Below are 15,009 nucleotides of genomic sequence, written 5' to 3' on the forward strand. Positions count from 1 at the left end.
AATAGCGTCCTCAAGCATAGATAGATGAGCGCATATATGCGTTTTAAAATTATAGACACGTGTGGTTGTGCGATGTTTGTGCTCTTGTATTTTAATGAGAAAGCCTGTTCAGATATGAATTCTATTCTCAACATCTCAAAATCATAAAACAATACGTGGCAATCATTTAAACTGGTCGTTGTTCTGAAAATAAAGATGATCTGGTCCCTGGCCCTCTGCACTCTATACTCATTAACGATATTTCCAAACGTTGCATGACACACACATACCTTCTCGTTGCCTTTCCCAACGGCCTCTGATACCATCACACACATAGAATAAACGATAGCAGCTGTGGCAAACGACTCTTCATCAAAATACAGGGGCAGCAACAGGCCCCCTCGGCCGGACCTCCTCAGGTAATCCCACAGCCAGCAGGCAGGAACCTTTAACATCTGCTCCTCCTTCGTCGGGATGGGCGGCTTCGCGCGGGGTACGAACGGGAGTCCAGTGGTCCAGGTCCACCAGTTTACGCTGACTATGGACGGGACTCCAGTGGTCCGCCAGTTTTCGTCTCCAAGTGAAAATTCAACCTAGAGAGAGAGAGAGAGAGAGAGAGAGAGAGAGAGAGATGAGTGTGAAGAATGGGGTACTTATGCACATCTGCGACAATACACTGCTGGTTGTATCACTACAATAGCTTTAATTAACTACAGCTGATTGTATCACTACAATAGCTTTAGTTGACTTCAGCTGATTGTATCACGACAATAGTTTTAGTTTACTACTGCTGACTTAATTGTACCACAATATCTTTAGTTAACTACTGCTGACTTAATTGTATCACAATATCTTTAGTTAATTACTACTAATTTAATTGTATCACAATATCTTTAGTTAACTACTGCTGATTTAATTGTATCACAATAACTTTAGTTATCTACTGCTGATTGTATCATGACAGTAGCTTTAGTTAACTGTGTAATGATGGAATTACTCAAGAAGTCCGTATCGTTGATTTTGAAGGTGGAATAAATGACGTTAATTTTCCTTCTGATGAGAAAGATGAAACAATATTTACTCATAGTATGACATTTCAGTGCAGTGGCGGACTGGCCAGGTTGCCAGCGGCAAATGATCGTATTTTCTTAACACATCAGAAAAAAAAACATCATTCTGAAAGCTTATCATTCCTCGATCCTATAAGCTTTCAAGTATATTTCTTAACATAATCGCCCTTGATACGTATTTTCAATCACCCTCGATAAACGCCACCTCCCAAACATACCGAGAGTCTCATACCTTGATCCTTGGGAAGGGTTTGCTCTTAGCAGCCTGGATGCAACGGCTTCGTATGCCAGCTTTGTAACGTCGAATGGCTTCCAGATCTACTTCTGCCATTACCACTTCAACTTCCTCTAATGTGTGCACTTTGGTGTGAGCTATTATTTCTCCATTAAGGCCAATGCAGGAGTCTCCTGGATAGTATCCTTGGTTGCCTGAAAGGAAAGGTTATGAAATATATCACTATTTTGGGCTGCACATAACGTTTCCTTCACAAAAGTCTTCTCAAATTATGTAACGTTACTCTCATTTCTTCTTGGAGAAAATATGCCACTTAATAACCAAAGACAAAAACCTTTTTCAAAATAATTCACCGACACAATTAAAAGCAACTAATTCATAATCTAATATCAAGGTATTATTGCTATATTTGTTGCAAAATAAATTACGCAGCTTGATATCGAAGTACAGTGAAAACCCAAGAAAGGCGTTACGAAAGATTCTATTAATATAATCTATCATTATTACTAAAACAATCATTCCCATGGAAGAAGCTGAATAGATAATTGATATACAAAGCAAGAATCCACCACACAGAATGTGATTAGAGAGAAGTACGAATTAAAGAAAAAGACAAACTGATAAAGGTTAATGAACAAACAGTGCAAGTCTAAAAAAACTAAAGCAAAGGAAATAAATAAAAAATGCATGTGGCCACAAAGTAACACTTCAAGGTCCTCTTTTAGTTAAGAGAATCAACAACATAAACTCAGACATGAAGACAATCCAGTTTTAACAAAAAACAATATTTATTAAGGGCATCGCGGCAAATGTGGCAGCTCACATAATGAGAAAACTGGTGCTCGATTAGGGGAGTATTAAGCTATAGGTCCTAGACAAAGAAATGTAAAACCGAGAAGGAGTCACAAAATCATTTCAAGTCTGGTAAGAAAGTAAGTTTGAACTAACCATCAAATCCTTTTTGGTTTGCAAACAGATAACATCCTCCACTTTTCATGGTAGCCATTTGCACCATCTGATATCCTATTTCAGGCCGACCGAATTCCTCTAAGGATCCTAATCCATTGGCGATGATTTCGGCCCCATCAAGGCATTGCATGAGATGGCAACTGTAAGGGAATATTAACATCAAAACTGGTTCCAATATGTAAACAAAGTACGCCTACTCAAATTCAAATGGTACCTCACACAATTACTCCTGAAGATTCGCATTAGAATGCTTAATTAACGACATTTCTTTTGTTCTCTGGAGCTATTCAGTTGAAACCTAAATTTATTGCTGCAAATTTTCACTGCTCTTAAACATCAACGAACTATCAATTATGCTATCATTTTTTTTAAATTACGCTGAAAGATAATTAAAGTTCATATATGCAGATGATGTGAGGTGAAGTGTGTCATACTCCGGCATGTTTCTTTAGAACGTAGTTTGGAAAAGTAGTTCCACATTCTTTACAAAAGATAGATTCGTGTTTTCCATAGACCCTCACACAATCAGAAAAATTGACTTGATTTCTATGAAAGGAACAAAAATGAACAGAAATGTAAATACAAAACAAAGGATGAAAGATTTAGGCTGTTGCTCTGCAATACCTTTCAGGGTTCCAGAGTTCCTCGCAAATGTCAAAGCCGATGGTGGAGTCCTTCGTGGCGATGATTCCGTCGCCAAAGGGCACAGACTCCTGGCCGACGATTCCCGAAATGACGGGAGGAAGCGGGAACTCCTCCACCTCCCGGACCTAAAGACAGTTCATAATTTATCATCACTGAGTGGGCACGGACCAAACTCTTCCAACTGCTGCCCTGTAGTTGCCCATACATCTCTGGCACTCGATGGCACCCTTCCTACTTCCTTAAGTATATATATTGGTCGGATGTCCTCAAACTGCTGGAATAAGACTCTAACTACCAAGAGCTGGAACCTATTGGGTCATTCAGCGCTGGAAAGGACATCTATAATAGTAAAATCAGAGAGGCTCTTATCTTGTCTGTCCTCCCAGGGTGACAGTAGGAGAGACTTGACACAGCCACCCACCCCATCCAAACCGGTTTGTCCGCCCGGAGCCGGTGGAGGGGGGTGGGGGTTTAGGGGAATGGGAGGGAAGGGGAGACAGTAGCCGCAGTTTAGAGCACGAGCCAACAAGCTCGTTTACAGCAGAGAAGGTTTGAAAGGTGTAACAGGATGAAAACCTAGCTATTGTACTATTAAACACCTGTTAGAAGAGAGCGGAAAGTAAGATGAAAGAGAGATAATATGAATGGAGGTACAGTAAACGGAATGAAATGGGTTGCAGCTGGGAGCAGAGTGGACGCTGCAAAGGACCTTAAGTAATGCGTGCAGTGTTCCGCGTGAGGTGCGCTGATAGCACTTCCCCAAGGGAGTGGAGGCGGGGGAGGGGGTTCATTGTGAAGTCATATCTACGAGTACAACTGAAACGACACCTGAATTAACATAATTAATGTATTTAGTAATAGACTTTAAACTGTCTAGTTCCTTTCCTTTACATGGTGTCTTTGTACATACGAGAGAGAGAGAGAGAGAGAGAGAGAGAGAGAGAGAGAGAGAGAGAGAGAGAAATTTCCAGGAAAACTGCCATAAACTACTTAGACTCCGACACTGTATTCATCATTTTACTTTTAAATGATTTCGGAATCTCTCTCTGTAACACGCATACTAGACACCGAAAAAAACTCCTTAAACTAAACCTAATTTTAAGTTAGCCCCATAGATCACGGTTCGTAATATTCATCGTAGTTCTTTTTTAATTAATTATTGTTTTACCATTCCTCGTAATCTTTCTACATCCCATTCCTCGTAATTGTTATACCATTCCTCATAATTTTATTACCATTCCTCGTAATTTTTTTTTACCATTCCTCGTAATTTTTTTTACAATTTCTCGTAATTTTTTTTTTTGTTACCATTCCTCGTAATTTTATTTTTTTTTTTTTTTACCTACCTTAGCCCATGCAGTGAACCAACGCGTTTCGCGATACCCCATGAAGCCGTCATTAGCTAACATCATCTTGGGTCGAATGAGCAGAACTCTCCTGGAAGTAAAGGAAGGAGATATCAGAGGACAAACAAACGGACAACAGCACAGCAGCAGCAGAGAAACGAGTTATCAAGAGCACCAAACGATTTTATTGCTTTAAAAAATTCCACAATTTCCTCCACTGAGATTTTATCTAAATATTGGGACTACAACTAATTGATTATCTGACTAGCAGTTTACCTTGTTAACCTTATGAAGCGTTTTAATTTTTTTTTTTTTGTTCAATGACCCTTAGATTAAATTTTAAAATTGTGCTCTTAAACAGAACAGAAAGCAAAATTAGACGGATGTATGTTATAGAAATATACATTTATTATCGGTAGTTGGTCTTGCTATCATACTAAACTTATAATGGGCCATTGTACATAAATGTGTAGACACATTTATATATATATATATTATATAATATATATGCAAATAAATTCTTCTATTAAAACTGGATACGTCTCAAGTATAAGAGGCCCATTAAAACACTGGTTTAAAGTTAAGGACTATTTCGGTGGACTGTTTCCCACCCTTATCAAGTAGTGAATCACTACTTGATAAGGGTGGGAGTGTTTTAATGGACCTTTTACACTTTAACATAATATATATATTATAAAATTATGTATAAATATATAGATATAATTATATATTAATATATATATAAATACATATATAAATATATATATATATAATATATATATATATATATATATATATATATATATATATATTTATCTATGTGTGTGCGTATGTCTTACACGTTTATATATATATATCATATATATATCTACCCATATATATATATGTGTGTGTGCGTATGTCTTACTTGTTAAGGAATACCAGCTTGCAGTTATAGATGACATTCTTGTGCATGACGGGTAAACCAACATCAACCAAGATGTCGCTGCAGGCAGGATCTTTCATGATGGTTGCAAGGGCTTCCCAGGCATACATCTCCGTGTCCCTCTCATGATAGTGATCTCCGCACCCGTAACCTCTGATGGAGACAAGAACTGAAATGGCCGAAACTTAAACCTGAAAGAAAACTTAAATTATGAGCCGAAGCTCTAATTACTGGGAAAATGAGCATCGCAGTTTCAAATCTCGAAGTAAATATCTAAAGGAAATTATGCGTCCATAAAGAATGTAGGCTACAGTCTTTTGACATCAAGCATACATATAAACATGACGATGGATGAGACAATCAAGAAGCAAATGAGAGAGAGAGCGAAAACAATTTATTGTGCAAAAATAAATTACAAAGTACAGCACAACAGGCAGCCCGAACGTGGTATACGTATAGGGGAAAGCACTCTTGAATGAATGGCATTGCTGCGGTATCATACGTACCTTTTCCACACTATCGATTACTAGACAAACGTCATTCATCAGGGCTGATATGGTACTCAGGTAGCATTACATAATATAAATACTTACAATTAGCTATTTAGGGAAATTCCAGTACTTCAAGAAGATGCTGTACAGAGAGAGATATGCAGAAAGGTTAACGCACATAGGGATCTCGGAATAAAAGATGCAGGAGATATGCGGTATTACGTAAGTGCAGTCTTGGAAATGTAATTTCAGCATTTGCTAAATGAGGATGGCAGAAGAGAGGCAGGCCTGGATCATGCTACTATGGAATAAAATAGCGTAAGTTTCAGAATGCTTCTGGAAATGGCTGTTGAGTATATTTGGATGGAAAAATAAGAGGGTGAAGAAGGGACAAGCATCATGAATTAAAGAAACTATTCACAAGATGATGCACTAAGTTAGTGAATAGATGACGAAGTGACTTACCAGGGAAAATTAAGTCTAGGTAAGGAAAACTCTCCAAAGGAATGACTGACAGGCATATTTGTTTATACTGAATGAGTTAAACATAGAATTTAGACCAGAGGCCAAGCACCGGGACCTATGAGGTCATTCAGCGCTGAAATGGAAATTGACAGTAAAAGGTCTGAAGTGTAACAGGAGGAAAACCTCGCAGTTGCACTAAGAATCAAGTACTATTAGGAGAGGGTGGAAAGTAAGATGAAGACAGAGAATTTGAAAGGAGGTACATTAACAGAAACGAAAGTGGTTGCAACTAAGGGTCGAAGGCACGCTGCACAGAACCTTAACTAATGCCTACAGTGCACAGCCTGAGGTCCACTGATGGCACTCCCCCCCTACAGAGATATTTGTTTATATGAATAAGGATAAAGGTGGTAGTGGGGACTGTAATAGTTATATACTATACTCTGTTTTTTTTCCATCTGTCCACCCGCCTGTGGTGTTTGCGTATGGTAACACTGCGTCCCGGGCTTTAGATAGTTACGCTATGTGTAAGTTTCAGGTAAATAAAAGGATATCTGGGTGTACATTTCCAACTGAAAAGTGTTTTAATAATTTACTGTATGCGAATTACACCGTTAGTATTCGAAATAGGATATTATAATTATTGTTGAATGTAAGCTGAATGTAACTATCTAAAGCCCGGGACGCAGTGTTACCATACGCAAACGTCACAGACAGGTGGACAGATGGAAAAAAACAGTATAGGTATAACACTCGTGTTCAAAGTACTATGGAAGATGTAAAGAAAGAATTTCACTTGAAAGGTAAGACATATGACAACAGAACTGATAAGGAGAGAACGATGTCGGTTCAGAAAGCAAGAGGGAGCGAGGCTGAAGCGTTGATTGTACAGCAGCTATGGCATACGGTTCAGAGTAACGAGCAAAAGCTGCGCGATCGACATTAGCCTAGAAAAACGTCATGATAAAGCTGATAATGGAGATGCATTAGGGAGGGTGTTGGAGATCTGCGCTTTGGAACATTATGTTGACAACAACTACGAGCTTTTACAATTAGAGCAGAATGCTGGAGTATGTCAATGGGAAGAATAATCATCTGACATAAAATGGAGTTCCTCGTTAGTAGGGAAAAAGACCCCATTTCGGCTCACAGGCCATAAACCCCATAAGCTTGCCTTTATCTTTACCTCATGTACGTTAACCTTTAATGACTCCACTTGAAAACCACCAAATATTTCGCTCTAGTTCAGAAAAGAAACCCAAAATGGCTCATGAAAAACTTTTCAGATAGGAGAACCATGGTTTTGCTCGACCCCTTGAAAATACCCAACCCCATTTTGGCTCAAGATATACTCTACGGATGAAACCCATCATTTCACATAAATATGAATATGAGTGAAAAAATTCTAAGTACCTTAACCAAACCTAACCTAACCCAACCCAACCTATTGGCTCAAGATATACTCTACGAATGAAAAAAAAAACCATTTCACACAAATATGAATATCAGGGAAAAAATTCCAAGTCCCTTAACCTAACCCGCATAAGTATATGACAAATATGAATATGAGGAACAAACTCTAAGTCCCTTAACCTAACCTAACCAACGTGAGTGAGTATATGAAAAGATATGAATATGAGTAAAATAAATTATAACTACTTTAACCTGACTTTCTTCATGACTCACTGCCAGGTGCGCAACATGTCATATCACGTGATAGTATGAATGTAAAAAGATTTCTAAACTCCATAACCTAACATAATGAAACCCTATGGAAGGTTGAACTATTAATAAAGAATGAGGGTAATAAAAACCAATTATGACCATTCACATATTTTCATTTCATAAACCGGTACACATTAACAAGTGTCAGATTCACGTGTTTCTCCCGAGACTCATTAAAAAACAATAGCGCCACGACTCCTTGTCACCAACCTCAAACTGCTAAACAATTTTACAATAAAAAAACACAATCTTCTAAATTCATTATCTTGAACCGCTTGACATAAAAAAATCAATAGAGAGCTGGTGTCTTTGTCCAAATAATAAATACAAAAAAATAATAAACGAATAAAATCGTGGAGAAAAATTTAACAAAAAATAAGAGACTAAATTCGGCTTCTGAGTCGAAGGAAATTCGTCTCATTTTCATGACAACGAAGCTGTTTCGAAAACAGTCATTCAGGTTGATGCATATTTTCTCCTAGCTTATCATTGCTGGCGATATATTGAGGCCATTCTCTCTCTCTCTCTCTCTCCTCTCTCTCCTCGTCTCTCTCTCTCTCTCTCTCTCTCTCTCTCGCAGACAAATATAATCTACAAGTGTCTGTTAATAATAACGCTGACAAACAAGCATCGTTTACTGAACAGATGTCAAACTTCCTAACATATCATTGCTGGCGATATAATGTTCTCTCTCTCTCTCTCTCTCTCTCTCTCTCTCTCTCTCTCTCTCTCTCTTGCAAGCAAGCAAATTGTTTTACTGAAAAGATGTCAAACTTCCTAACATATCGTTGCTGGCGATAAATAAATGTTCTCATTCTTCTCTTTTTTCTCTTGCCAAGAAATGGCATTGTTTACTGACAGATGTCAAAACTTCTAACATAATCATTGCTGCGATATAATGTTTTCTAATTTCTCTCTCTCTCTCTCTCTCTCCTCTCTCTCCCTCTCTCTTTGCAATGCAAGCATTTGTTATTCTGAAACAGATTGTCAAAATTCCCTAACATTATCATTGCTGCGAGAATAATGATCTTCTTCTTCTCTTCTCCTCTCTTCTCTCCTCCCTCTCTCTCCTCTCTCTTCTGCCAAAAAGCATTGTTTACTGAACAGATCCCAAAACTTCTAACATATCATTGCGTGGCGATTATATATGTTCCTCTCTCTCTCTCTCTTCTCTCGTCTCTCTCTCCTCTCTCTCTCTCTCTCTCTCTCTCTCTCTCTCTCCAAGCAAGCATCGTTTACCGAACAGATGTCAAACTCGGCCACCTGATTTTCTTTACAAGAAAAGATTAAAAAGCTCAGTACATCTGCATTGCAATCTTGAGCAAGAACATCTGCAAAATCACAGCACCGACAACAACTGTTTTGTCTAAATTGCAGGGTAAATTTTCCTTCGCAACGGTGCGGCCGCCAATTGGCAATGCGATCGTCACTCTCAATTCACAACTAGCTGTATTTTGAAGAGAGAGAGAGAGGAGAGAGAGGAGAAGAATTTGAGAGAGAGAGAGATGAGAGAGAGCGAGAGAGAGAGAGAGAGAGAGAGAGAGAGAGAGAGAGAGAGAGAAGTATGACAACATTTGAAGTTACATCAAGCGTACCAAAGAGTTCAGGAAAAGACCTATAATATCACACTCACACAGTGAATATGTATCTAATGAGATATAAGTAAATAAAAAGAAATAAATAAGAAATAAATATAAACACAAGGTTAACCCCAGAAGAAAATATTCTGTTGTTGCACACGTCATCATAACATTACAAAGAGAACGCCTGACTTGAAGTTATGTCAAGGAAGTTGATATACTAGAGACAAATAATAAATTTCCGTTTTTTTCGGACATATAAGAAACAAACGGAAATTTCCACGGTATTTTGAAAATCAAAAACTTCTATCGGAAGAATTTCGAAAGGAAAGGCATAAAAACACACGTACTTGTATTATCCTCACGGATCACACTTATTTTACTACGCCTTCCAGCAATCGATGAACGAGACCTCGGGGGATATAATGAATTATGAAATCTAAGGCTATATATTATAGGCATGCATTGAGGGTGGGGGTGGGGGCGCCACTCCCAGCTATTTGGGCGCTAATTTTCACGGAAAGAGGGAGCTGGCATGGCTGGACATCAAGACGAAGAGATCCAGAAAACAAAGAGACGGAAGACGAGGAGGATCTCAAAGTGAGACTTAGGAAAAAATAGACAGCTGTCACGAAGGAGGAATAGTTGGAGAGGTTGACAAGAAAGAAAGGAAGAGCTAATACATATAAAGAATAGCTGAGGGAAAGCCACAAGTTACGGAAGCTGCGGACGCATTTCGTGAGAAATGCGCTGAGAAATTGAGGCCCCCAAAGATTCTCATCAAGAAGACACCATGAAGAACGCGAACATCGGCCTAACCATGACCTGCAGGCCAAAGGAACAAACCAGTCATAGGCATTCTGACAAACCAGCAGCTACTATCCAGATGCGGCAGAACGCTCCTGCCCATTTCCTCAAGTCCCATTCGGAGAACGTTCTCCGAAGTCTGGAGTCCCAGACTCCACATTCCGCCGTAGCATCGGTCATCCCCCACTAGCATGCTGCTTCAGATCTACTGGAATCTCTTCCTTGAAGGGTGGGAAGAATTCAGTAAGAAACAGAACTGACTAGGAGAAATATAATTAGAATTCAGCTCAAGTCTGAGGGGTGGTTTACTCCGAAGTCGTTTTAGAATCCTTGAGGCTGGCCTGCCACCCAGTGAAGTTCGACCAACTAAGGAATAAAGAAATGTAATTCACATGCTGACGCAAAGACTCAAGATACAAAGATGGATTGAAAAATGAACTGTACACCCAACGCTATAAGGTTCACTGGATCCAAAGACTCTAGATGCAAGCTTCGAAATCCTTAAAAGCCATCTTTGAAGGCTTCGGAGCTCGCATGCGTCTGATTTGAAATCTAAGGTAAAAGGAAGCTCAGAGAAAAGAATAACAGCAGAGGACGACGAAGCTTTCCAGAGGGAAGCAAGCTGGAGACCTGAGGACCATATGTGAACGGATGGAATCCTGGATTGTCGAAGAAGAGGGAGGATCCCAAGTTGAGACTTAGGAAAAAAAGACAGCTGCAACGAAGGAGGAATAGTTGGAGAAGAAGACAACAAGAAGAAAGGAAGAGCTAATAGATATAAAGGGAATAGCTGAGGGAAAGCCACACAAGTACAGAAGCTCCAGACGCAATCGGAGAGAAATGCACAGAGAAACTGAGGTCCCAGAAGATAATCTCACCAACAAGACACCATGAAGAACGCGAACATCGGCCTAACCATCACCTGCAGGCCAAAAAACAAACTAATCATTAGGCAATAACGGTGGAGGATGAAGATTCAGAAGCACTAAAAGCTTTCCAAACAAAAGCAAGCTGGAGACCCGAGGACCAGATGTGAGCGGATGGAATCCTGGATTGCGGAAGGAGTCTTCAGTACTTAGTATATCAGACGATAAAGGATATAGCAGAAAGGTTGATGAACTAGGTACCCTGTGCCAGGTAAGTATGCTTCTAATTACAACTAGAAGCAATGTATTTGGTGTACCCTGTGCCAGGTAAGTATGCTTCTAATTACAACAAAAAGCAATGTATTTGGTGTACCCTGTGCCAGGTAAGTATGCTTCTAATTGCAACAAGAAGCAATGTATTTAGTGTACCCTGTGCCAGGTAAGTATGCTTCTAATTACAACTAAAGGCAATCTATTTGGCATACCCTGTGCTAGGTAAGTATGCTTCTAATTACACTAGAAGCAATGTATTTGGTGTAACCTGTGCCAAGTAGTAAGTAGGAACCTCCTATCTTACAACTAGAAGCAATCTATTTGGTGTAACCTTGGACATGCAAGTATACTTCTAATTAAAACTAAAGGCAATGTATTTGGTGTACCCTGCCAGATAAGTAATGCTTCTAATTACAACAAGAAGCAATTATTTTTGGTGTACCCTGTGCCAGGTAAAGTAAATGCTTCTAATTACAACTAGAAGCAATGTATTTTGGTGCACCCTGTGCCAGGTAAGTATGCTTTTTTCCCTAATTACAACTAGAAGCAATGTATTTGTGTACCCTGTGCCAGGTAAGTATGCTCTAATACAACTAGAAGCAATGTATTTGGTGTAACCTGTGCCAGGTAAGTATGCTTCTAATTACAACTAGAAGCAATGTATTTGGTGTAACCTGTGCCAGGTAAGTAGGCTCCTAATTACAACTAGAAGCAATCTATTTGGTGTAACCTTGGACATGCAAGTATAACTTTCTAAATTAAAAAACTTAAAGGCCAATGTATTTGGTGTACCCTGTGCCAGATAAGTATGCTTCTAATTACACTAAGAAGCGAATGATTTGGTGTACCCTGGCCAGGTAAGTATGCTTCTAATACAACACGAAGCAATGTATGCACCCTGTGCCAGGTAAGTATGCCTTTCTAATTATTTTAACAATAAGCAATGTATTTGGTGTCCCTGTGGCCAGGTAATATGCTTTCGAATTACAAACTAAAGCAATGTTTTTGGGTGTAACCCTGTGCCAGGTAAGTATGTTTTCTAATTACAACAAAGCAATGTATTTGGTTTGAACCCTTGTTCCTATGAACTTTAAGAACAATGTATTTGGTGTAACCCGTGCAGGAAGTATGCTTCTAAATTACAACTGAAGCAATGTTTTGGTGTAACCTGGTGCCAAGGTAATTATGCTTCTAATTACAACTAGAAGTTATGTAACCTTTCCGGGTAATTAACCTGTGCCAGGTAGTATTGCTTTCTAATTACAACTAGAAGCAAAATGTATTTGGTTGTAACCCTGTGCTAGGTAAGTATGCTTCTAATTACAACTAGGAAGGAAATGTATTTGATGTAACCCTGTGCCAGGTTAAGTATGCCTTTCTTTAATTACAACAAAAAGCAATGTATTTAGTGTACCCTGTGCCAGGTAAGTATGCTTCTAATTACAACTAGAAGCAATCTATTTGGTGTAACCTGTGCCAGGTAAGTATGCTTCTAATTACACCAAGAAGCAATTTATTTGGTGTACCCTGTGCCAGGTAAGTATGCTTCTAATTACAACTAGAAGCAATCTATTTGGTGTAACCTTGGACATGTAAGTATGCTTCTAATTAAAACTAAAGGCAATCTATTTGGCATACCCTGTGCCAGGTAAGTATGCTTCTAATTACCACTAGAAGCAATGTATTTGGTGTACCCTGTGCCAGGTAAGTATGCTTCTAATTACAACAAGAAGCAATCTATTTGGTGTAACCTGTGCCAGGTAAGTATGCTTCTAATTACAACTAGAAGCAATCTATTTGGTGTAACCTTGGACATGTAAGTATGCTTCTAATTACAACTAAAGGCAATCTATTTGGCGTACCCTGTGCCAGGTAAGTATGCTTCTAATTACAACTAGAAGCAATGTATTTGGTGTACACTGTGCCAGGTAAGTATGCTTCTAATTACAATTAAGGCAATCTATTTGGCGTACCCTGTGCCAGGTAAGTATGCTTCTAATTACAACTAGAAGCAATGTATTTGGTGTACCCTGTGCCAGGTAAGTATGCTTCTAATTACAACTAGAATCAATGTATTTGGTGTAACCTTGGACATGTAAGTATGCTTCTAATTAAAACTAAAGGCAATCTATTTGGCGTATCCTGTTTCAGGTAAGTATGCTTCTAATTACAACTAGAAGCAATGTATTTGGTGTAACCTGTGCCAGGTAAGTATGCTTCTAATTACAACTAAAGGCAATCTATTTGGCGTACCCTGTGCCAGGTAAGTATGCTTCTAATTACAACTAAAGGCAATCTATTTGGCGTACCCTGTGCCAGGTAAGTATGCTTCTAATTACAACTAGAATCAATGTATTTGGTGTAAACTGTGCCAGGTAAGTATGCTTCTAATTACAACTAGAAGCAATCTATTTGGTGTAACCTTGGACATGTAAGTATGCTTCTAATTAAAACTAAAGGCAATCTATTTGGCGTACCCTGTTTCAGGTAAGTATGCTTCTAATTACAACTAGAAGCAATGTATTTGGTGTAACCTGTGCCAGGTAAGTATGCTTCTAATTACAACTAGAAGCAATCTATTTGGTGTACCCTGTGCCAGGTAAGTATGCTTCTAATTACAACTAGAAGCAATGTATTTGGTGTAACCTGTGCCAGGTAAGTATGCTTCTAATTACAACAAGAAGCAATGTATTTGGTGTAACCTGTGCCAGGTAAGTATGCTTCTAATTACAACTAAAGACAATGTATTTGGCGTACCCTGTGCCAGGTAAGTATGCTTCTAATTACAACTAAAGGCAATGTATTTGGCGTACCCTGTGCCAGGTAAGTATGCTTCTAATTACAACTAGAAGCAATGTATTTGGTGTACCCTGTGCCAGGTAAGTATGCTTCTAATTACAACTAAAGGTAATCTATTTGGCGTACCCTGTTTCAGGTAAGTATGCTTCTAATTACAACTAGAAGCGATGTATTTGGTGTAACCTGTGCCAGGTAAGTATGCTTCTAATTACAACAAGAATCAATGTATTTGGTGTAACATGTGCCAGGTAAGTATGCTTCTAATTACAACAAGAAGCAATTTATTTGGTGTACCATTTATTTGGTGTACCCTGTGCCAGGTAAGTATGCTTCTAATTACAACTAGAAGCAATGTATTTGGTGTAACCTGTGCCAGGTAAGTATGCTTCTAATAACAACTGGAGGTAGTCTGTTTGGCGTACCCTGTGTCATGTAAGTAGGCTTCTAATTGCAATTAGAAGCAATCTATTTGGTGTAACCTTGGACATGTAAGTATGCTTCTAATTAAAACTAAAGGCAATCTATTTGGCGTACCCTGTGCCAGGTAAGTATGCTTCTAATTACAACTAGAAGCAATGTATTTGGTGTAACCTGTGCCAGGTAAGTATGCTGCTAATTACAACAAGAAGCAATGTATTTGGCGTACCCTGTGCCAGGTAAGTATGCTTCTAATAACAACTGGAGGTAGTCTGTTTGGCGTACCCTGTGTCATAAGTAGGCTTCTAATTGCAATTAGAAGTAATCTATTTGATGTACCCTGTGCCAGGTAAGTATTATTCTAATTACAACTAGAGGCAGTGTATTCGGCGTACCCTGTGCCAGGTAAGAATGCTT

At 38.8% G+C, this 15,009-nt stretch overlaps 1 protein-coding gene across 5 annotated transcripts in view; it reads right to left on the minus strand.

The window, feature by feature from the left end:
* Nucleotides 1-15,009, minus strand: part of LOC135204057 (glutamine-dependent NAD(+) synthetase-like) — a 71,634-nt gene that overhangs the window by 8,633 nt on the left and 47,992 nt on the right. For all 5 annotated transcript variants that reach the window (XM_064234023.1, XM_064234026.1, XM_064234025.1 and 2 more), the window contains exons 3-8: nucleotides 5,152-5,322; nucleotides 4,245-4,335; nucleotides 2,878-3,023; nucleotides 2,233-2,393; nucleotides 1,282-1,478; nucleotides 270-572 (exon numbers count right to left, since the gene is read on the minus strand). In XM_064234023.1, the coding sequence (XP_064090093.1) occupies nucleotides 270-572; nucleotides 1,282-1,478; nucleotides 2,233-2,393; nucleotides 2,878-3,023; nucleotides 4,245-4,335; nucleotides 5,152-5,322 (1,069 nt within the window). The remainder of the gene's footprint in view (nucleotides 1-269; nucleotides 573-1,281; nucleotides 1,479-2,232; nucleotides 2,394-2,877; nucleotides 3,024-4,244; nucleotides 4,336-5,151; nucleotides 5,323-15,009) is intronic.

The sequence above is a fragment of the Macrobrachium nipponense genome, chromosome 44 (assembly GCF_015104395.2).
Source record: "Macrobrachium nipponense isolate FS-2020 chromosome 44, ASM1510439v2, whole genome shotgun sequence".
In the NCBI taxonomy this organism is placed as follows: domain Eukaryota; kingdom Metazoa; phylum Arthropoda; class Malacostraca; order Decapoda; family Palaemonidae; genus Macrobrachium; species Macrobrachium nipponense.